A 20430-nucleotide genomic window follows, 5' to 3' on the forward strand; every position below is an offset into this window, starting at 1 on the left:
AGTTTGGGACGATTACACCTCACCACCACGTAATTCAAACCACCTCACCACCACGTAATTCAAACCACCTCACCACCACGTAATTCAAAACACCTCACCACCACGTAATTCAAAACACCTAATCACCAAGTGATTAAAAACACCGCACCACCACATAATTCAAAACACCTCACCACCACGTAATTCAAAACACCTCATCACCAAGTAATTAAAAACACCGCACCACCACGTAATTCAAAACACCGCACCACCACGTAATTCAAAACACCTCATCACCACGTAATTAAAAACACCGCACCACCACGTAATTCAAAACACATCACAACCACGTAATTCAAAACACCTCATCACCAAGTAATTAAAAACACCGCACCACCATGTAATTCAAAACACCCCACAGCCATAAAACACATAATAAAAACACCTCACCACCACGAAATTAAAAACACCTCACCACCACGAAATTGAAAACACCTCACAGCCATAAAACACATAATAAAAACACCTCACCACCACGAAATTGAAAACACCTCACAGCCATAAAACACGTAATAAAAACACCTCACCACCACGAAATTGAAAACACCTCACAGCCATAAAACACGTAATAAAAACACCTCACCACCACGAAATTGAAAACACCTCACAGCCATAAAACACGTAATAAAAACACCTCACCACCACGAAATTGAAAACACCTCACAGCCATAAAACACGTAATAAAAACACCTCACCACCACGAAATTGAAAACACCTCACCACCACGAAATTGAAAACACCTCACAGCCATAAAACACGAAATAAAAACACCTCACCACCACGAAATTAAAAACACCTCACCACCATGAAAGTAAAAACACCTCACAGCCATAAAACACGTAATAAAAACACCTCACCACCATGAAAGTAAAAACACCTCACAGCCATAAAACACGTAATAAAAACACCTCACCACCACGAAATTGAAAACACCTCACAGCCATAAAACACGTAATAAAAACACCTCACAGCCATAAAACACGTAATAAAAACACCTCACAGCCATAAAACACGTAATAAAAACACCTCACCACCATGAAAGTAAAAACACCTCACAGCCATAAAACACGTAATAAAAACACCTCACCACCACGAAATTGAAAACACCTCACAGCCATAAAACACGTAATAAAAACACCTCACCACCACGAAATTGAAAACACCTCACAGCCATAAAACACGTAATAAAAACACCTCACCACCACGAAATTGAAAACACCTCACAGCCATAAAACACGTAATAAAAACACCTCACCACCACATAATTCAAAATATCTCACCACCACGTAATTCAAAACACCGCACCACCAAGTAATTCAAAACACCCCACAGCCATAAAACACATAATAAAAACAGCTCACCACCACGAAATTAAAAACACCTCACCACCACAAAATTGAAAACACCTCACAGCCATAAAACACGCAATAAAAACACCTCACCACCACGAAATTGAAAACACCTCACAGCCATAAAACACGTAATAAAAACACCTCACCACCACGAAATTGAAAACACCTCGCAGCCATAAAAAAGGAATAAAAACACCTCACAGCCATAAAACACGAAATAAAAACACCTCACCACCATGAAATTAAAAACACCTCACCACCACGAAATTGAAAACACCTCACAGCCATAAAACACGTAATAAAAACACCTCACCACCACGAAATTAAAAACACCTCGCAGCCATAAAAAAGGAATAAAAACACCTCGCAGCCATAAAACACGAAATAAAAACACCTCACCACCACGAAATTGAAAACACCTCGCAGCCATAAAACACGTAATAAAAACACCTCACCACCACGAAATTAAAAACACCTCACCACCACAAAATTGAAAACACCTCACAGCCATAAAACACGCAATAAAAACACCTCACCACCACGTAATAAAAACACCTCACAGCCATAAAACACGTAATAAAAACACCTCACCACCACGAAATTGAAAACACCTCGCAGCCATAAAACACGTAATAAAAACACCTCACCACCACGAAATTGAAAACACCCCACAGCCATAAAATACGTAATAAAAACACCTCACCACCACGAAATTAAAAATACCTCACAGCCATAAAACACGTAATAAAAACACCTCACCACCACATAATTCAAAACCACCACCACGTTATTAAAAACACTTCACAACCACGGAAAGGAAAGTTTGAGGGAGTCGTTAAGTGAGAACACAGACACTGCCCAGATGTGTAGATATATAGATAAATGACTGTACCCGAGTTGCCGTTTTGTCATGATTTAAACCAATCATAATTCAAACAATTATTTTGCACAAATATATTTGTAATATACGTGATATCACATTTTATAAACAATTGAAGTTGAAAACATAAGTTGGAAAAAAAAATTTCCCGAAAAAATTCCAAAAAAAATAATAGAAAATTGGAAAATTTTCAAAAAAATACCCTAGGACATACCGACGAGAGAGATATGTGCATACCAGAAGTTTGGTACGATTTCACAAAAGTTTGAGGGAGTAGTTCAGTGACGAGACAAGACAAGACAACACAACACAACACAAGACAGACACTGCACAGAGATATATATATATATATATACATACATATATAATGAATAACATGCTGGTAATGCTTCATCTCTAGTAAAAGTTAACCGGTCCAAGTCCAATTATTAATTTTTTTAAATCCAGTATGTGAACTAGTAGGAAACCCATCACACACAGACAGACCACCTTTATAAAGAGTAGATATGAGAAAACTAAGACCCTTGAGAACAACACACAGCCCTCATAGATAGACAAACAGACAGGGTGAAGAGACTACACATATTATAAACCAAGATTCATCGTCTTCAACTTGGACATAATGCACATTTAAGGTAAAAAACAAAAAACAAATTCAAGGTAGACATAGAATTGTTATGGTTTGATTCCACAAGTTTGTCCAACCATGCCTCAAGGCCGGTTGGGCATGCATGTGAGGCCATAGGCCTTGCAACATACCTCAAACCACAGGTGGTGTGGGCAAACACACACTTAGGAACAGGATGGGATAATTTTTGCCATAATTAACAATCATGGTACAAAATCCACTGATGCTTAAATTAGATGTAAAAGTTTTAGGGTTACATTTGACAACTTTTGCAAACTATGTTTGAGGCCCGTCATATTAAAGTAGGTCGCCCTGGGGTGATGGACTAAAGTTGGTCTGTGTGTGGACTCCCTAATTGAGGCAATAATACAGGTGAATGGGGACTGGCACGCACACGCAACACACACACACACACACACACACACACACACACACACACACACACACACACACACACACACACACACACTCCTGTCCCCCTCTCCTGTCCTTCTAGTAACAGGCGGGCCGAAAATGGATGTTTTTGACATTCCGATTTTGGTGCACATTTTTCTTTGCTCTCCATCCAATTTTCTCTTTTCTCACCTCCTCTCCCGCACACCCTAACACTTCTTCCCCTCCTATCCACTCAGTTTCTCTTCTTTCTCTCAATTCCAATTTTCTCTTTTCCCCAGCAACAGAGATAATAAATGAATGACCCTTAGAAAAGTTAGGCTTGCACTCTAGTTCTCTACCTTAGAAAATTTAGTTCTCATACTTTCCAATACATTTTCATCATCATGGTTTTATGCGGATCTGAAATGTTAAAATTTAAGACATAATGACAATGACGTCAAATTTGTTTGCAATACCATATAGCTATTCATGTGAATGAGGTTTTTTTCATGGTTATCCACAAATGGTCAGAAACCTTACTAGCGGAAGGAGTTTGTACACAACAGTGTCCAGGACCAAATGCAGCGCCACAAATAAATAAATAAAAACGAATGCAAAGTTAGCGATGTCCTCAAACATCTTCATCTCGGGCCCTCAACAATATTGTATCTTTATTGCGAAGGGCCGAAGCTTCTTTCATTTTTTATTTTTGTCTCCGAGTTTCCAGGATCATGGAGGAGCTAAACGAAAGAAGGCAGCAGCTTCGCAGACTGAGAGATGATTAAACAGGAACAAGGAAACAAAGACATGACATATGTGGATAAGTGGCAGAAAGAAAAGAGGTGGAAGAGGAGGGATGGGTCGTTAGGAGTAGAAGAGAGCAGGGGTGGGTTTGGGAGAAAGCACTCTTGAAGGACTCGGGGAAGGGACATGAGACACCAGACGAAAGGAGTCGGTCGGTTCCAGAGAATAGAAGCAACACAACACAACATGCATTTTAAAGGCCATTTTCCCTACCAGAGCGGGGGTTAGCCGAGAATAGAAGAACGATGGAATAGAGATGAGCGTTTAGCTTAGAATTGGAAAGGATAACTATGTGTGGGATTGTGGAAGAAGACGTGACCTGCAGGCTCGGGGAGGATTGAGAGATGAGAGCGTGGGATGAACGAGGCCGCAAGTGAGGCAACAGAAAGATGAGAGGTCGTCAATCTGCCCACGGTGGGTGAGAAGTAAACAGCAAATTGGCCTCCTGCCGAGAGATGCCAATAACGTGGAGTGTGTTAGACGTGCTTGCCTTAGAGGAGCTAGATGGAAAGCAGCTGCAACAGGCCAGAATGTGACCAATACTTCAGAGGGAGGCCTCACACACTTTAATGAGTTCTGAGTTCTGAAATCTGAATCTGAAATCTGAATGGATCTACCTATTTGGCATGTACCAAGGCATTAGTCAGCCTGATCAGTTGTGAAGGACTGTGAGCCTAAGGGGCTCCAGGGTCTGCAGTTCTTCCCGAAGTTGGCCTGAGAAATAAACTGGAGGTTCAAGAAAGCCGATCCAAACAGAGTGAGAGCATGGGATTTTCTTGTGTTGAAAGACATTTTCCAGGTAGCTGATCAACAATTTATTTTTTCCAAACCTACAGAGATTTTCTATGGAGAGAGAGAGAGATTTTTGATGTATACCGGAATCAGTCAGTCCTAAAATTCTGCTTTGCAGAACACCAGCCACAAAAGGGAGAACGCCATTAAGAGCAAACAACCTGTTTTTTCAGGCCCGAGATTGATAGTCCCAAGATGGTCCTGAGAGAGACATTGGAATGCTCCAGGTTTGAGAGAATTAATTTCTTCCAAAGACTGGTCACAGAAGTAGATAGAAGGGATGCCTGGTCGATCCTTCTAGAGACAGACATTCAAATGTAAGAACTCTCTAGATTTAGTGACACGTCCCAGATGTTGGACAATGATCTGACCTTTTTCTAGGTTTGCTATCTGGTCTGTCATTGGGATGCAGTACAATTGAGCATTACGATTGTCTGATGGTACTTTAACTTAAGACGTCCATGTAGTACTTCCTTCTGCAGGATATTAGTGAGCAGTTGAAAAATGGATGGGAGTAATGCAGCTTCCTGAAACTACTTGTTTGGTCAATGTTCAGGCGAGATATCAAGAGTGAGTCCATTTGTGCTAGTTTGACAATCCCAAAATGAGCATAATGTTGATGCTGTGATCTGAGATTCAGATCCCATGAACTGTGTTTATTTGTCTAACATCTCCGAATGTCTATATACAGACTTGGCATTTAATATGGAATATTTTTTTTGTGGGGGTGAACTTACTTTTCAAGATGACTTAGAACCAAAAGTTCATTGGAATTATGTTGAAATTATTCTAGATTTTGTTAATGTGACCTTTAAAAGAAACAAAAACCACATTTGACATTTCGAAGCAAATAAATTGATCCTTGAAAGTGATGTAAACTGATATCGAACTCAATTAACGGACAGTACTGTGTTAAACTTCTGTGCGTTTTCCAGAAGTATCTCTTTATTTTGCACATTAGCCAAAAATTTTTTTTAACAAAAACAAAAGCTAAATTACGATTGGGATTACGGACAGTAAAATTACAGTTTAGTACTTCGTGTAACCCCCACGAGCATTCAGGAGAGCACGTACACGTTGAGGCATGCTGTTCACGAGATTTGCCAAGGTTTGGACAGGAATCGCTTGCCATGCAGTGACAATAGCCTGCTGCAATTCACGCACAGAGGTCGGCTGCTGGTCCAAGTGGTCGATTTGACGCGTTAATTCTGCCCACAAGTTCTCTATCGGATTCATATCCGGGGACATGGCAGTCCACTCCATATGCTCTACACCACGGTCAGCAAGAAAGTGTTGGATCATGCGAGGACGATGAGGCCGTGCATTGTCATCTTGGAAGACAAAGTTTCCTCGAAAGGCTGCACGAACAAATGGAAGCAATGTTTCTTCCAGAATGGCCCTGTGCTTGAACTGGTTCAGGTTTCCATTCAGAACAATCAGGTCAGTTTTGCCCCCTACATGAAAAGCAGCCCAAACGGTCACCCCACCACCTCCAGCTTGGACTCTTGGCACTATACAATCTTCGTTGTAGGCTTCATGCACTTGTCTGCGCATTCGGACGCGGCCATATTGACGATAGACCAGAAATCTAGACTTGCCACTGAAGATCACGTGATTCCAGTGTCCTGGCTGCCATTGACGGTGCTCTCTGGCCCACTGCAATCGGCGCTGGCGGTGCTGTCTGGTCAGGCGTGGCTTTCTCAGGGGACGCCTAGCACGACAGCCTGCTTGAACCAGTCGTTGGCTGACTAGCCTTCTGGATACAGGCACATTTGTCAGTTGCTGCCACTCAGCCCTAAGCCGATTAGCTGACTTGGTACGGCCATTGCGGACTAACCGGTGCAGCTGGCGATCATCCTTCCTTGTGGTTCTGCGGGGACGTCCTGACCTCGGTATTGGAGTAGGGACACCTCTCTGAGCATTTCGTTTCAGGATCTTTGACACCTGACCTTGATTGATGCCATACTGCCGAGCAATAGCACGCTGTTTCATGCCGGAATTTCGTAAAGCTACCACTAAATGACAAACAGCATTGTCGAGTTGACGGACCATCTCCAGGGGAAGCGGCAGTAACTTTTGTAGACGTGCAGCAGTTGTTTTCCACTAATACAGAACGCAACAACCCTTATATACCCGATTGTGAAGCCAATCGTCAAATGTACCTGTCCGTACATTTTGTCACGCCACCTGTGATATAATCCTGTTATTGACTTCTTGCTGCGACAGACAATCAGTGACATGGTTCTTTTAACAAAGAAATCACCGAAGCATAAAAGAAACTCACCAGATTGATATACCGAGTTCAGAAAGTAAACCCAAGTCAAGAAAAAAAAAAAATTCCATATTAAATGCCAAGTCTGTAGTTGAAGCAATGTAAATACATGCCGATGTCTCCTAATTTTCTTGTCTTGCAAGTAAAATACACGCACAAGCTCTTCCACGCACTTCAGATCAGAGTACTAATAAAAAATAATAAAAAACGATAAAATTATCCAAGATCTTATATTATCAAGCAAAACTTGGGAGGGTGTGGCAATAGGATAGAAGGGCACAATAAAATAAATAAATGCAAGGAGGAAGATATTCCCCATGTCGTGATGTAATGGGAGGTGTGTGCGTGTGTCAGCTCAATATGTGGGCTTCAAAAGATGTGATGGAGCCATCCCAGCCCTCAACGTATCCATCTTCGTGTGTGTGTGTGTGTGTGTGTGTGTGTGTGTGTGTGTGTGTGTGTGTGTGTGTGTGTGTGTGTGTGCAAACAGCAATGATGCGCATGTGAAAACATACGTATAGGTTTCGAAGTCTCCATTGTTGATCGCATCGATGAGTTGTTCTGTCACTTTAATAACCTCCTGTTTACGGGCTTCCAGGGTAGAAACAGAAGTGGTATAAGAGACGCAAAAAATACATGAGGACACGATGGATTATTGTGCAGCAAGAAATCATAATAAAGGGATTTGTATCATTTGTCTACATTTGTGGTTATGGCAATATGGCATGCAACAACTATCATCCAGAACTTTTCAAATGTAAGCACAAAGGAAGATTTCTATGAACAATCGCATTTCTGAGCCCATGTAGCACGTGGCTGCGGGATGTATCATTTATAGGAGACGCAGCCATGTCGTTGATGCACGTAAAAAGCACAATTTATCACATACTTTTATTTTCCTGAAAGATAACTAGTAAGAAAACAATAATAATGTACGAGTTCCCAATTTTCTGCTAAACACATGCCAACTGCTTGCCATCTGCATTCGACCAATCTGAAGCTGCCTGTGTCCTGGCTCTGAAAGCTAACGTTACGGCGGACACAAAGCAATTGTACACCACAGCCTCTGCTTTTGCTTGGAAGCAGAAATTCACGTCTGCAAAGCTTAAAGTCTTGGGTGTAGCCGAGGCGAGTGTTGTCAAAATATTTTCACAATGGTTAACTAAAGCATCAGAAACCGACACACCTGTGGACTGTCCCTCCATGACTGCGGCCCGGCGCTCAGGCCTCACGTACAGTGATGTACTGGCCAGCCCACTCGCATTACAGATCCCGTGTGGGGCTTGTCAGGGCAGGCTACTTTGTTAAGGATACTGCCTTATTCCCTTTCTACACTCATTCAATTATGCTTCACCAAACTGTTTTTCTCGACCGCAAGCCTCAATGCGGTTGCGTGATAAAGGCAAACATGTTACCCGTTGAGTGGAAATCCCCTTTAATTAGCGAACTATCAGATGATACTGTTAGATACAGCTTGACGCGACGATGAAAGTGAGCTTATGAGAGAGGGGGAGAAAGCACTCAAAACAAAAAGAGTTCTTCATGAGAGAACAAGCTGTAACTGTAAACTGCTGTCCAATATGGCAGCACACCTTGCGGAGAGAGAGAATATGTCTCATGCATTCAATAAAACGGCAGGAATAAAATAAAATCCTGAGGACTTTCGATTCGAGGCACTGACCTTCCAACTATCTTGTTCCCCTTTGTGGGTTAACTGTGGACTCCAAGAGGGTGCGGGTTAACTGTAGATGCTTCGCAAGCTAATGTTACGTTGGACACAAAGCAATTCTGCACCACTGTCTCGGGCTTGGCTCGAAAGCACAATATCATTTCTGCGAAGAATAAAGTCTGGGCATAGCTGAGCTTCGGTCAATTGTACTCAAAATTTAAAACATCTGGCTGGAGATATCAAGGGATTAAAATCGGTTGGACAATCCGAACACGTATTGAGCCGATATGGTGGCTTGCAGGATGCTATTCTAAGACAAAGTACATTGTGTGCTTTTTTGTTTATTGGCCCTGATGGGAGGAAGTGGGGTAGAGCGTGTTTTATTAAAACAGCAACGATGTATGATGTTGATGTGCGATGAAAAGGAGATGGTGGCAAAGGTAAATAATGCAAACAATAATGAAAAAGCACGGATTCCATCCAGACCAAGCGGAGAGCAACTTTGCCTGAGTTACGCTTCTGTAGATTGGAGCAATTTCCCAAAACTATAAGATTTGATTATATGTGGAAGACGGGAGTAAAACCGTCACAAAAATTGAATTATTTAATTGAGCAGTGCCATGTGACAAACTATGCACCTTCCCCAACTATCATTTTGATGCCAGTGGTCTTTATACCAATGTCATTTTTTAGTTGATAAAAGCTGGAGTATTTCTTCATTGGACTTTCACCCAACGGCACTGGGCAGTTACGAGTGTTCCGTTTCCCCCGAGGAAGTGCGTCATGCATAAAACTTACACTGCGTAGCAGGGGTGGGACAATTGAGATCTGAAAGCTGTACGCTGTGACTGTTGTGTGGCCTAGTAGCCGGGGGGCTAGAAATGGCATGCGTGTTGGTCAGACCACACGGCTCGGCCCGTTTAACCCCACCCGAAGGCTGATCCGCACTTTTTGCTGTGGAGGGCAGCGCGTACGATGGCCCGGGAAGGTTTGGAGTGGTGGTTGAGCACGAATGGGGATGGCAGGGCAGGATCGGGGACAGTGCAGGAGTGATCGGGTTGGGAAAAGAAAACAGAAAAAACAGGAAATAAAAAGGTGATAAGATGAAAAGGTGGAGAAAAATATTTGCCAAATAACTTCCACTAATGTTTCGAAGTAAAAGCAATCGCTCAATTGCATGTAACTTTTTTCATGGGATAGGGGGAATAAAAATCCAGGACAAATGGTGATGCAAAGTAGACAGAAAAGCAAAATGAAATCCATTTATTCCCAGAAAACGTATTTATTTATCATAGATTTATTTCTTGCAAATCGTAAAAGTATCATTTGCCGAAATTTACTGATTATTATGAACCTGAGGATGGCAAGAAACATGTGGAAGAAGTTAAAACCCAAAAGAAGAATACTTTCCACAAAGGAATGATGTTTACAGTTATATAAATCTTATAATCGCTTTTAAATCATCAAACTGAATGTGTTTGTAGCAAACTCGTCAGTATCTACGTCCGCTGTTTGAATTTCTGCATTTGAATCTTAATATTTAAAATAAAAATCTCCATCGAGAGAACTGAAACTAAAGTCAAAATTCAAACACCGAGATTTAGTGGATCCAATCGTTATCGGCCTTTTCACTTTGCATTGTGACATGAACAATGCCCCGTTAAGCAGCTGATGTAACTTCCGTGAATTTCCGAGTAATTTGTGTGAAGGCAATTATGCTTACTCCATGATTGGCTGTGCCGTGCACATGTTGTCGTGTCACATGTGCAAGTTTCAGCAAACCGAAGAGCAGGCGTTGTTGCCTCCAGGGAAATGTCCTGGGAAATCCACTGAAGTTGCATTCACTGCTTAACCCCAGGATGTGTGGCCCGAAGGCATTCTATGGACAGCCGGGTTCATTGGACCCGAGTCATGCATTCTCGGGTTAACAGGGCATTTTTCATGTCAGAATGCAAAGTGAAAAACTTTATAATGAATGATTTTTTTTTGACTTTTGTTTTGAAAAGGGGTCACCAAGATCAGTTTAAACATAAAAACTGATATTTAGGTTTGGGAAGACTTAAACAGTATTGTAAGAAGAATTTCAGAAAAGTTCAGTTCACACAAGTACAAAAGCAGTCAAATAAAGTCAGCTGAGCTAAAAATCACCTCTGATGTCTTCATCTTCGATCGTTGCATTGCTGCTTTCAGACGATTCCTGGTTGGCGGGGGGGGGGGGGGGGGGGTGTGGAGGGGGTAAATAGAGAAATAAGAACAATTGCTTTATGGAAGAGGTCACCAATGGCATGGGTTGGCATGGGAGGCACACATTTGGGGGAAAATTTTGAAGGTCACACAGAGATTTAGGCCATGCAGCAATGCGGCATGAATCAATGAGCTTCAAGCTCAGGTTGGCATGTGGCAAGGCATTGATCGATTGGTAGCCATTGCAGCTGCCTTTTGTGCCCCCGCCCCACCCCGCCCTTGAGTCTACATCCTCCTCCTGCCTCAGTTCCAATACAATTGGCACAAAATAGCACAGTAGGAAAAAGCCACGACAACGAGCACAAACACAAAAAGGAGTACGATGCACAAAGTATGGCCACCGTAACTCCCCCGCCAATCACAGAGCAGCAGAACACGTGACACCGTGCTTGCAAGCACAGCATGCCAGGTGTAATCCCGGCTCAGCACTATACCACGGTCGCCGAGCTGAAGCCCCGTGCCAGAGGGCCTCAGAAAGACAGAAACAAACTGAAGGAAAGTAGTGCGTGGGAGCTCTGCCGGTTGGTTGTAGCCACCAGTTTGGGTGAAGTATTTTTCTCCAAAACAAAGGACACCCAGAGAAAGGGTGTGTGTGTTACAAACGAGTCAGTAACAATACCAGAAAAAAAAATTGGATGAACATCAAGACCAAATTATATATATTAAACAAAAGAAAACTTTTGGGTAAAGCACAAAAGCACTCCAGAGGTTAACTTGCTAGAATGGTGCAAAACTGTCATGCAGCAAATAAAATAAAATAAAGAAATCGGTTCCAACTAAACCTACAGCAAATAAACACCAGAAGGCCACACAGCAGATCCAGAAAGGCCTCTGGCAAATACCTTGGTTCCATTTGTAGGGTTGTGGATAACAGTGGTCTGTGGCTCCTGAAGAGCGATTGAGGTGAAAAAGAATGTCAAGACAATTATGAAAATAAAAAGGAAAATAATAAACCCCCAAAAAACCAAAATAAAACAAAGGTGTTCACACAAGACGAGTTAAAAGCCTAACTTAAAGAAACTGATTGAAGCCTGTTCTATAAAGGAACATCAAACTACGCAATGTCCATAAGACTATTGACTGCATCACTTAATGTGACCAATGGTGGCTCGAGCTCATTTACATTTAGGAAAGGACTCCACGAGGCCTTGGCATGATGGATAAAAGTTACATGACAGACATTCAGAAAACACAAATAAATAAATAATTGTGCATTTAAACGTCGGTTGCTTTTGGTGGATTTGGTTTTAGGCCAAACTCTGTCCTAAGGACCTTCAAAATGCATCGTTTGGTTTCTAAGTATTGATTGTTAATCAAATGAACTATGCAAACAAGCACACCTTACACCTATTTTAAAAGTGCAGTTTACACAAAACGACTGCCCCAATTAACAACTGATAAAGAGATGGGGTAAAGCAAACTTCCCAGCGCTTGTGTGATCAAATGGTTGCTTGGAAAGGCAGGAGAAGAGCAACAAGAGGCCCTTGACCATGTATTTGAGCCAGGGAGTTAGGGCAGCCAAGCAAAGGATCAAAAAATGCTTCCATGGTTTGCCCGGTACAAAAGGACCGGAGATGAGGTAGGGGTGGGAGGAGCCGGGGTAGCTTGGGTGGTTGAAGGGTGGGGGAGTGTGGGAGGCAACTACACTTGGATAAAGAAGAACTGCAAGCATAAGATCAAAGGGCTGCCCATGAGGTTCAGGATGTAAACAGGTTACGCGAATGGCCTCATCAATGAAGGAAGTCTTACAACGCACGTTATACAACGAATGACAACAGGAAAAGATGTTCTCGTTCAACAAAATGCTCAAATAGTCGTTGCAGAAAAGTTTGACTGGAAAGTTAATCTGCCAGCTCATTTACGCCAGCGATTTAACCCGAAAGAGTGTTTGGCATTCAGGCCCACGCTGCTGTTTCCAGAAGGTTAAATGGCGCTAATGGTGACACGTACGCACGGCGGAGCACAAACAGCACGCCCATTGTCTGCGTGTGCTCGGAGAGTTTCAAGTGCAAGGTGGCGCTCGTTAAGGCCTCAAGGAGCAGCCCTCGCTTGAATCAAGGCACAGCAGTGGGAGAAGACGGACGAAAGGAAGGAAGAATCACGAGAAGCTTTTGCCATGCAAGCAAATACGCTTGGCATTTGCCACGCGCATGATTCATGTACATGTGGTTAAATAATTTAAATAATAATAAGAAAAGTGATCATTTCCATGACTTAAGGTAAAAAAAAAGAAAAAGAAAAAAAAAGGACAATCAATCAGCACCTAGTCACAGAAATGGAGCATTCCGGGCTAATGATTAAAGCTGAGTAATTGGACAATGTAATAACTGGGAAAGGAAGTAGCAAGTAGCAGTCTATTCCTCGAGATTATTCTCTGCAGAAGAAAACAAATAACTACTGTCAGACAGAAAGAGAAGACAGCGCAATACCAGAGCTGTCGTTGGCACAATTTCCTTCCCACTGGCAGCTAAATTGTTTGCAGTGTTGTTCTGTAGGAGACGAGATAGGCAAACCAAAGCAGGAAGAGGGGTACGGGAGTTGGATAAAGAGGAAGGGTGGAGGGGGTTTGGGTTATAACATAATGGGAATTCAAACCCGCACCACATAACTATTTACAACACTTGTCCATTAACTGTCATATGAGACGAGGGCAGGAGCTTGGCTGAAGGAAGTTGTCAACACCAAAGTCGGGAGAAGTTTTTATTTTCAAAAATCGCTTTGTCGCAAAAAAAAAACAACAACAACATAAAAACAGAAAAATTCAAGATGTCTTGAATGGAGAAATCAATATTTCACAAGAAAGGTTCACGACTGCATTGCCTACTGTCACATGTCGAAAAATAAAAGGTTTTGCAACTTTGCTCGGCCTATGAAAGGGACATTCTTGAATAGTCTGTCCATTTGGTTTTCTCTAAAATCAACCGTCACAAATGTATAGAGGGAAATGTATTTTGCTACCCTACAAAAATAGTTAGTAAACCTGCTATAAAAGCTTTGCTAAAATAATTTAGCACACCTGTTAATTTAGGAGCGGACCTCGGAACTAGAGGTATAAACTTCAAGTCGATTAATTAATTATCGGAGCAATAAACACAGGAAAAGTAAAATGAAGCCTTGCTTGATATATGCGTTTGCTCAGTCATGCAGCCATTGTGATACTCTCCATGTCCTGGCCTTCAGATGGTGTGCGACCCCCACCCCCTCTCCCCTACCGTCTTTTTGCAAAGTGCCAGACCACACAGCATGTGGCACACCCAGCCGTTGGACATGCTTTCGGATTGTGCTTATACCATGCACGTGCAAGGGAACAGTATGTGTCAAGTGCAATGCAGTGCATATTGCGTGATGCCCAGAGCCACAAATGCCAGACTGCAAAAGACCGTGCCTTGGACGACAGATGCAAGGTTGCAAAGCATGCGTATAGTAAAAGCGAGAGGAGGAGGCTGGGGTTCAAGAGACAGTTGGAAGGAAGAAGGTGTTGTGAAGCAGAAAGTGCGAGTGGTGAGCAGTGAGCGGTGAGCAGCAGTCCGGGACCAGTACCTGGACACTGGCACTGGACTTCCGTTTCTGGGAATCCGCAGTGAGTGAGAAAAGCATCGGTACATGGTGTTGGATAGTAACCATAGCAAGGCAAGCGTACATCCCAAATGCATTGTTACCTTACAAAGCCTCCATAATGCCGCTTCTGTAAACTCGCAGCAAATTTTCAAGACATAAAACGTACTCGGCAGGGATGCTCTGAATTGTCTAACACAGCACTCCTTTTACATACATGTGTGGAAACATTTTGCAACTTCAGTCGTTTGCATACAGCATGCCAATTGATCAAACAATCGAAACGGCAAAGGCTGTAAGGAAAATATAAGTTAAGTTGTACTTTCAAAAAATAAATGTTAAAATCAGTGTATTTAGTAAGCACTCACACACACACACACTAGTACGAACTAGAACGTCACTCGGTAGAGTGCATACCTCTGCCAGGCTGAGCAGTTTATGTTTTGTATCCCACTGATAGGCCGGATCTGCATTCGGACCTGAACCAAAATCTAATCGGCTTCTTCTCGTCACCTAACCAACCCGTCCACCAAGTTTAGTCATAACTCGTCCACAACTTTTTGAGATATCGTGCTATATATCGGTTTTGGCCCTATCTCTCAATGGTAAAGAATCACTCAAAAAATTAAGATTCTATATCCGTTAATTTTTTCTTGTCACAAGCCCAAGTGGTCCACCAAGTTTCGTCCGAATTCGTCCATAACTTTTTGCTACTTAATTATTTTAGCAAAGCTACGTCCGTCCATAACGAATTAATCCTTTAACTTTTTGCTATATATAGTTTTTGGCCCTCTCTCAAAATGGTGAAGAATCACTCAAAAATTCTAATATCTGGATCCGGATCTTCACGAAAATGGACACAATTGGTCATTGTCGCACACACACACACACACACACACACACACACACACACACACACACACACACACACACACACACACACACACACACACACACCGCTTTCCACCGAGTTTCGTCCAAATCCGTCCATAACTTTTTGAGATATCCTGCTCACAGACAGACAGACAGACAGACAGACAGAGACAAACAAAGGTGAAAACATAACCTCCGTCCAACTTAGATGGCAGAGCTAACAATAGCAGGAGAAAAACAACAAGAAAAAAGTCATTTTCATTTGATTTAGAAGTAAAACAAGATGTTCCACAAGTTTGCATTAACACTTGTCCAGTATTTATTGCGGCTTTTGATTCCTATGTCTCAGCACGAGCGATTACATGTATTACAATTTCCAAACAGACAACAGAAGCAGGTGAGGAGGTCGAGGGTGAACATACTAGGTGGAAACACCATGAATGGCACCGCGATATGAAAATTGCAACTAAACTAAGAAGAAATATCGAAAGATGGAAAAAATGAGTGTTACCTTCACTCCATCGGCTGTCTTTTTCCCCAGCAAACTCTTGGCTACTGAATGGGCAAAAATAACATGATGGTTAATAAAATCAACAACCGTGAAAACTGCCGCAGTGGTGACAGTTGCAGCAGCGAAGAAGAAAATTTTCAAAATAAAATTGAAAGTGACATCATAAATATGGCAAAAGGGACAGGGATTTGGTCACGGCACAATACGATTGGCACTTACCTCACATGGAAACAAGCGGTGTAACGAGGGAAACATGAGGCAGACGATGGAGGGGTCAAGCCATGGGAAAGGGAGGGATGACAATAACGACAGAAAAAGCACGCAAAGGGGAGAGTGCTTTAGGTTAAAAACAAAACTGGCATCATTGCCTCGGCATGCAGGAACTTCTGAAACGCCGGCAGCTGGAGACAGGCACGATGAAACATACAAGGGTATCCAATTGCAGGCAAACATTGTCCATGCAAAACGAGCAATCCCGACAGATCAAGCGAAGAGTCATAACCTTCTCATGTGACGCCTAGCAATGGAATGACTTTACAAATCCTGCCAAAGCTAGCGATGCAAGAAGAAGAAACAAGCTAATTGCACGTCTCAATGTACATCGCCTGTAATTTCCTTGTGAGATAACGATAGCCTGAGATCAACATTTTTTTAGCGGATGCTTTGCGTCCAGGGCCAAAAGTACTGGCCGAGGTCCCCGCGAACCAAATTAAAATTTATAATTATACATATTGTACATGTTGTACAAATTATACATGTTGCATAATGCAGACGGAATTGGGAAAATCAATGCTGCATAAAAAAGATGTGAAATGCAAGCTCTATCTTTTGTCTCCCGTCTCTCGGAGGAGAAAACTATAAGCTAAGCTCCTCACTAAGCTCCTCGGTCCCCTTGTGTTTTATACCTCCCCCACCCCCCCCCTCCCCTTCCCACGCCTCCTGCCCCCAAGCCCTCTCCCTCCCACACTTCTCCCTGCTCTCAAATGTTGTGGTTGTGTGCTTCCCCTTCTCTCCCCATCTTGTCTTCCGCTCCCTCTTTTTGTATATTTTGTTTGTCTGGTTGATTTGTTTGTGAAATAAATGTTAGCTCTTTCACGAGCCTCGATTCAGTATACAAAAAAAAAAAAGAAAAAAGAAAAAAAAAAGCAAGGCCACAGCCTTAGAAGGATTGTAGCAAAAAATATTTTGGAAAGTTTGTTGCACTTACACCTGCATGTTTGTCATTCTCGGTCAATATAGATGTGGGCAAAATAAAATTTGTGAGTGCGTGTAAAATAAGCTTTATTTCAATACAAAAGTAACAAGGGAAAGGCACATATGGTGTTAAACTGAGCTCTGTACAAATGAGGCCTTATTTTAATGGCGATTAATCCATAACCAGCATGCAAGGTAACATGCAAATGTGGTTGAAGCAACTTGTATCAGCAGCAAAATGGACATTTGATCAAAGGTGTGACTGTGTCATTACAAACATGTCATGATGAACGGCAGGTTGCAACATGGGCCACATGATTGTACTGGCATGACACCAAAAATGTTCAACTTGGCAAGTCGACACACATTGGTTAATAAGCTACATTCAAAATAATTACAGGTCACTGTTTAGAACAATGTCAATTGAAATTACAGCAAATTGAGATCGATGTCATTTTAACACATCAGTAAAAAAAAAAAAAAGACAAAATAAAGTCACAAAGACCATGTGACCAATGGCTTTTTTAGACAAGCATCTAGGCTCATAGAGGAGCTAAAAAAACAAAGGGCATCAGGTTTACAAACTACCAAAGGGTATGTGGAGTTGGACAGAGATACACTAGGAGGAAAGGAGGAAGAACACAAAACGAGTAACAATGGCCGAAAGAAGAATAGAATGCGTAAAAGAGATTGTAGATGTGCATGGGAGAGCACTGAGCATATGAGATAGTGATGGGCAGAGGATTTGTAAGACTGACGTGAGGACGTAGAGACAACGGACACATGAAGATTTCCTTGGTAGATAGTTTATAGAAAATTAATAATAATAATAAAAAGGATCATATAGACATAGATCCCATTTAATTGGTAATATTTATTTATTTGTCATTTATTAAATTGCCTGAGTTTGTAGGATGCAATTGGGAGATTTCAAAGACATTGAAAGGGAAGGTTCTGATGTCGTGTGCAACGCCGGCTACCTTTACGGTCTGGAGATGGTGGCCCTGACAGAGAGACAACAACAGAGGCTGCAGGTTTGTGAGAACAACTGGGTCAGGAGGATTGTGGGAGTGAAGAGGGTAGATAAAAGGAGAATGGATGAACTGAGGGAGGAGATTGGTGTGCAGATGAGCTTGATGGGGAGATTGTTGAAATGCCGGCTGAGATGGGTTGGACACTTGGTGCAGATGGGAGAGGGTGAGGGAGCAAGGTAGCAGGAAAAGAGGAAGATGAAGTTTGAGATGGGAGGATTGTGTGAAGAGGGATATCAGAAAGGTGGGGGAGGGAGAGAGGGGGGGGGGGGGGGCAGTTGGAGAATAGAGAGAGTGGCTGAGGACAGAGGGAAGTGGAGGAGTGTCGTGGTCATGGCAGGGCAGGAGCGTAGTATGATTGGACCTCACCCCATATGAAGTGAATAGAAGGAGAATAAGATCCTGCCATAAATAAAATTAGATGACATTCAACTAGACTTTGCTCATGTGTGTAAACCACAGTTGATACTGTAATGCGTGGAATGTTCAACATCCGCTCCAAGACAGCTATGAAGATAAGCGATTCACAAAAAAATCGTTATGGTGAGGAATATCTACATTCAAAAATGAAAGCTCAAACATTCAGGATGTCAGCTTAGTCCATTAAGTTTCAGCAAGGGTCTGCATGGAAAGGCTCAGTTGCAAGAATGACTAAAATGACGTCCCGGATGAACAACGACTCAGTGGTCAAAACGATGGACATGAACCTTGCTTTTCTGGACAGCTGTGTGAGTTGACGGTGCTTTCTTACTGAATGAAGATAAGACGCATTGCATTTGTCCTTCATGAACTCTTTCAGTGAGGTGTACTTCATTTCATACTTTGCACGAGCAGACAAAGTGCTATCTGGTAAAATAATTCCAGAGTAAGGTGCTGACATTCAATTTTTACATACGAGGTGAAGTTTCTGTCAAGAAAGCTGATCAAGAAAGCTGATTAAGAAAGCTAATCAAGAAAGCTGATCAAGAAAGCTGATCAAGAAAGCTGATCAAGAAAGCTAATCAAGAAAGCTGAGCAAGAAAGCTAATCAAGAAAGGTGATCAAGAAAGCTAATCAAGAAAGGTGATCAAGAAAGCTGACCAAGAAAGCTGATCAAGAAAGTTAATCAAGAAAGCTAATCAAGAAAGCTGATCAAGAAAGCTAATCAAGAAAGGTGATAAAGAAAGCTAATCAAGAAAGGTGATGAAGAAAGCTAATCAAGAAAGGTGATCAAGAAAGCTAATCAAGAAAGCTGATCAAGAAAGCCGATTAAGAAAGGTAATCAAGAAAGCTGATCAAGAAAGCTGATCAAGAAAGGTGATCAAGAAAGCTAATGAAGAAAGGTGATCAAGAAAGCTAATAAAGAAAGGTGATCAAGAAAGCTAATCAAGAAGTTGATCAAGAAAGCGAATCAAGAAAGCTGATCAAGAAAGCTAATCAAGAAAGGTGATCAAGAAAGCGGCTCAAGAAAGCTGATCAAGAAAGCTAATCAAGGAGGCTGATCAAGAAAGCCAATCAAGAAAGCTGATCAAGAAAGCTAATCAAGAAAGCTGATCAAGAAAGCTAATCAAGAAAGGTGATCAAGAAAGCGAATCAAGAAAGCTGATCAAGAAAGCTAATCAAGAAAGGTGATCAAGAAAGCGAATCAAGAAAGCTGATCAAGATTAGCTGACCAAGAAAGCTGATCAAGAAAGCGAATCAAGAAAGCTGATCAAGAAAGCTAATCAAGAAAGGTGATCAAGAAAGCGAATCAAGAAAGCTGATCAAGATTAGCTGACCAAGAAAGCTGATCAAGAAAGCTAATCAAGAAAGCTAATCAAGAAAGGTGATGAAGAAACCTAATCAAGAAAGGTGATGAAGAAAGATAATCAAGAAAGGTGATCAAGAAAGCTAATCAAGAAAGCTGATCAAGAAAGCCAATTAAGAAAGCTAATCAAGAAAGCTAATCAAGAAAGGTGATCAAGAAAGCTAATAAAGAAAGGTGATCAAGAAAGCTAATCAAGAAAGGTGATGAAGAAAGCTAATCAAGAAAGGTGATGAAGAAAGATAATCAAGAAAGGTGATCAAGAAAGCTAATCAAGAAAGCTGATCAAGAAAGCCAATTAAGAAAGCTAATCAAGAAAGCTAATCAAGAAAGGTGATCAAGAAAGCTAATAAAGAAAGGTGATCAAGAAAGCTAATAAAGAAAGGTGATCAAGAAAGCGAATCAAGAAAGCTGATCAAGAAAGCTGA

The 20430-nt window shown here is 41.8% G+C and overlaps 1 protein-coding gene across 19 annotated transcripts in view; it reads right to left on the reverse strand.

Annotated features, from left to right (window-relative positions):
• The window catches only part of LOC137432425 (calcium/calmodulin-dependent protein kinase type II delta chain), a 268454-nt gene that overhangs the window by 32406 nt on the left and 215618 nt on the right, over positions 1-20430 (reverse strand). The window contains exons 13-18 of one of the 19 annotated variants that reach the window (XM_068124341.2): positions 15995-16035; positions 13485-13544; positions 11898-11942; positions 10960-11008; positions 9610-9765; positions 7658-7733 (exon numbers count right to left, since the gene is read on the reverse strand). In XM_068124341.2, coding sequence (XP_067980442.1) covers positions 7658-7733; positions 9610-9765; positions 10960-11008; positions 11898-11942; positions 13485-13544; positions 15995-16035 — 427 coding nt within the window. Of the gene's footprint in view, positions 1-7657; positions 7734-9609; positions 9766-10959; positions 11009-11897; positions 11943-13484; positions 13545-14595; positions 14623-15994; positions 16039-20430 lie in introns of all 19 variants that reach the window. The other 18 variants (XM_068124343.2, XM_068124340.2, XM_068124342.2 and 15 more) reach the window with 18 other exon arrangements.

Source organism: Myxine glutinosa, chromosome 8, assembly GCF_964187855.1.
Source record: "Myxine glutinosa chromosome 8, kmMyxGlut1.1, whole genome shotgun sequence".
Lineage (NCBI taxonomy): Eukaryota > Metazoa > Chordata > Myxini > Myxiniformes > Myxinidae > Myxine > Myxine glutinosa.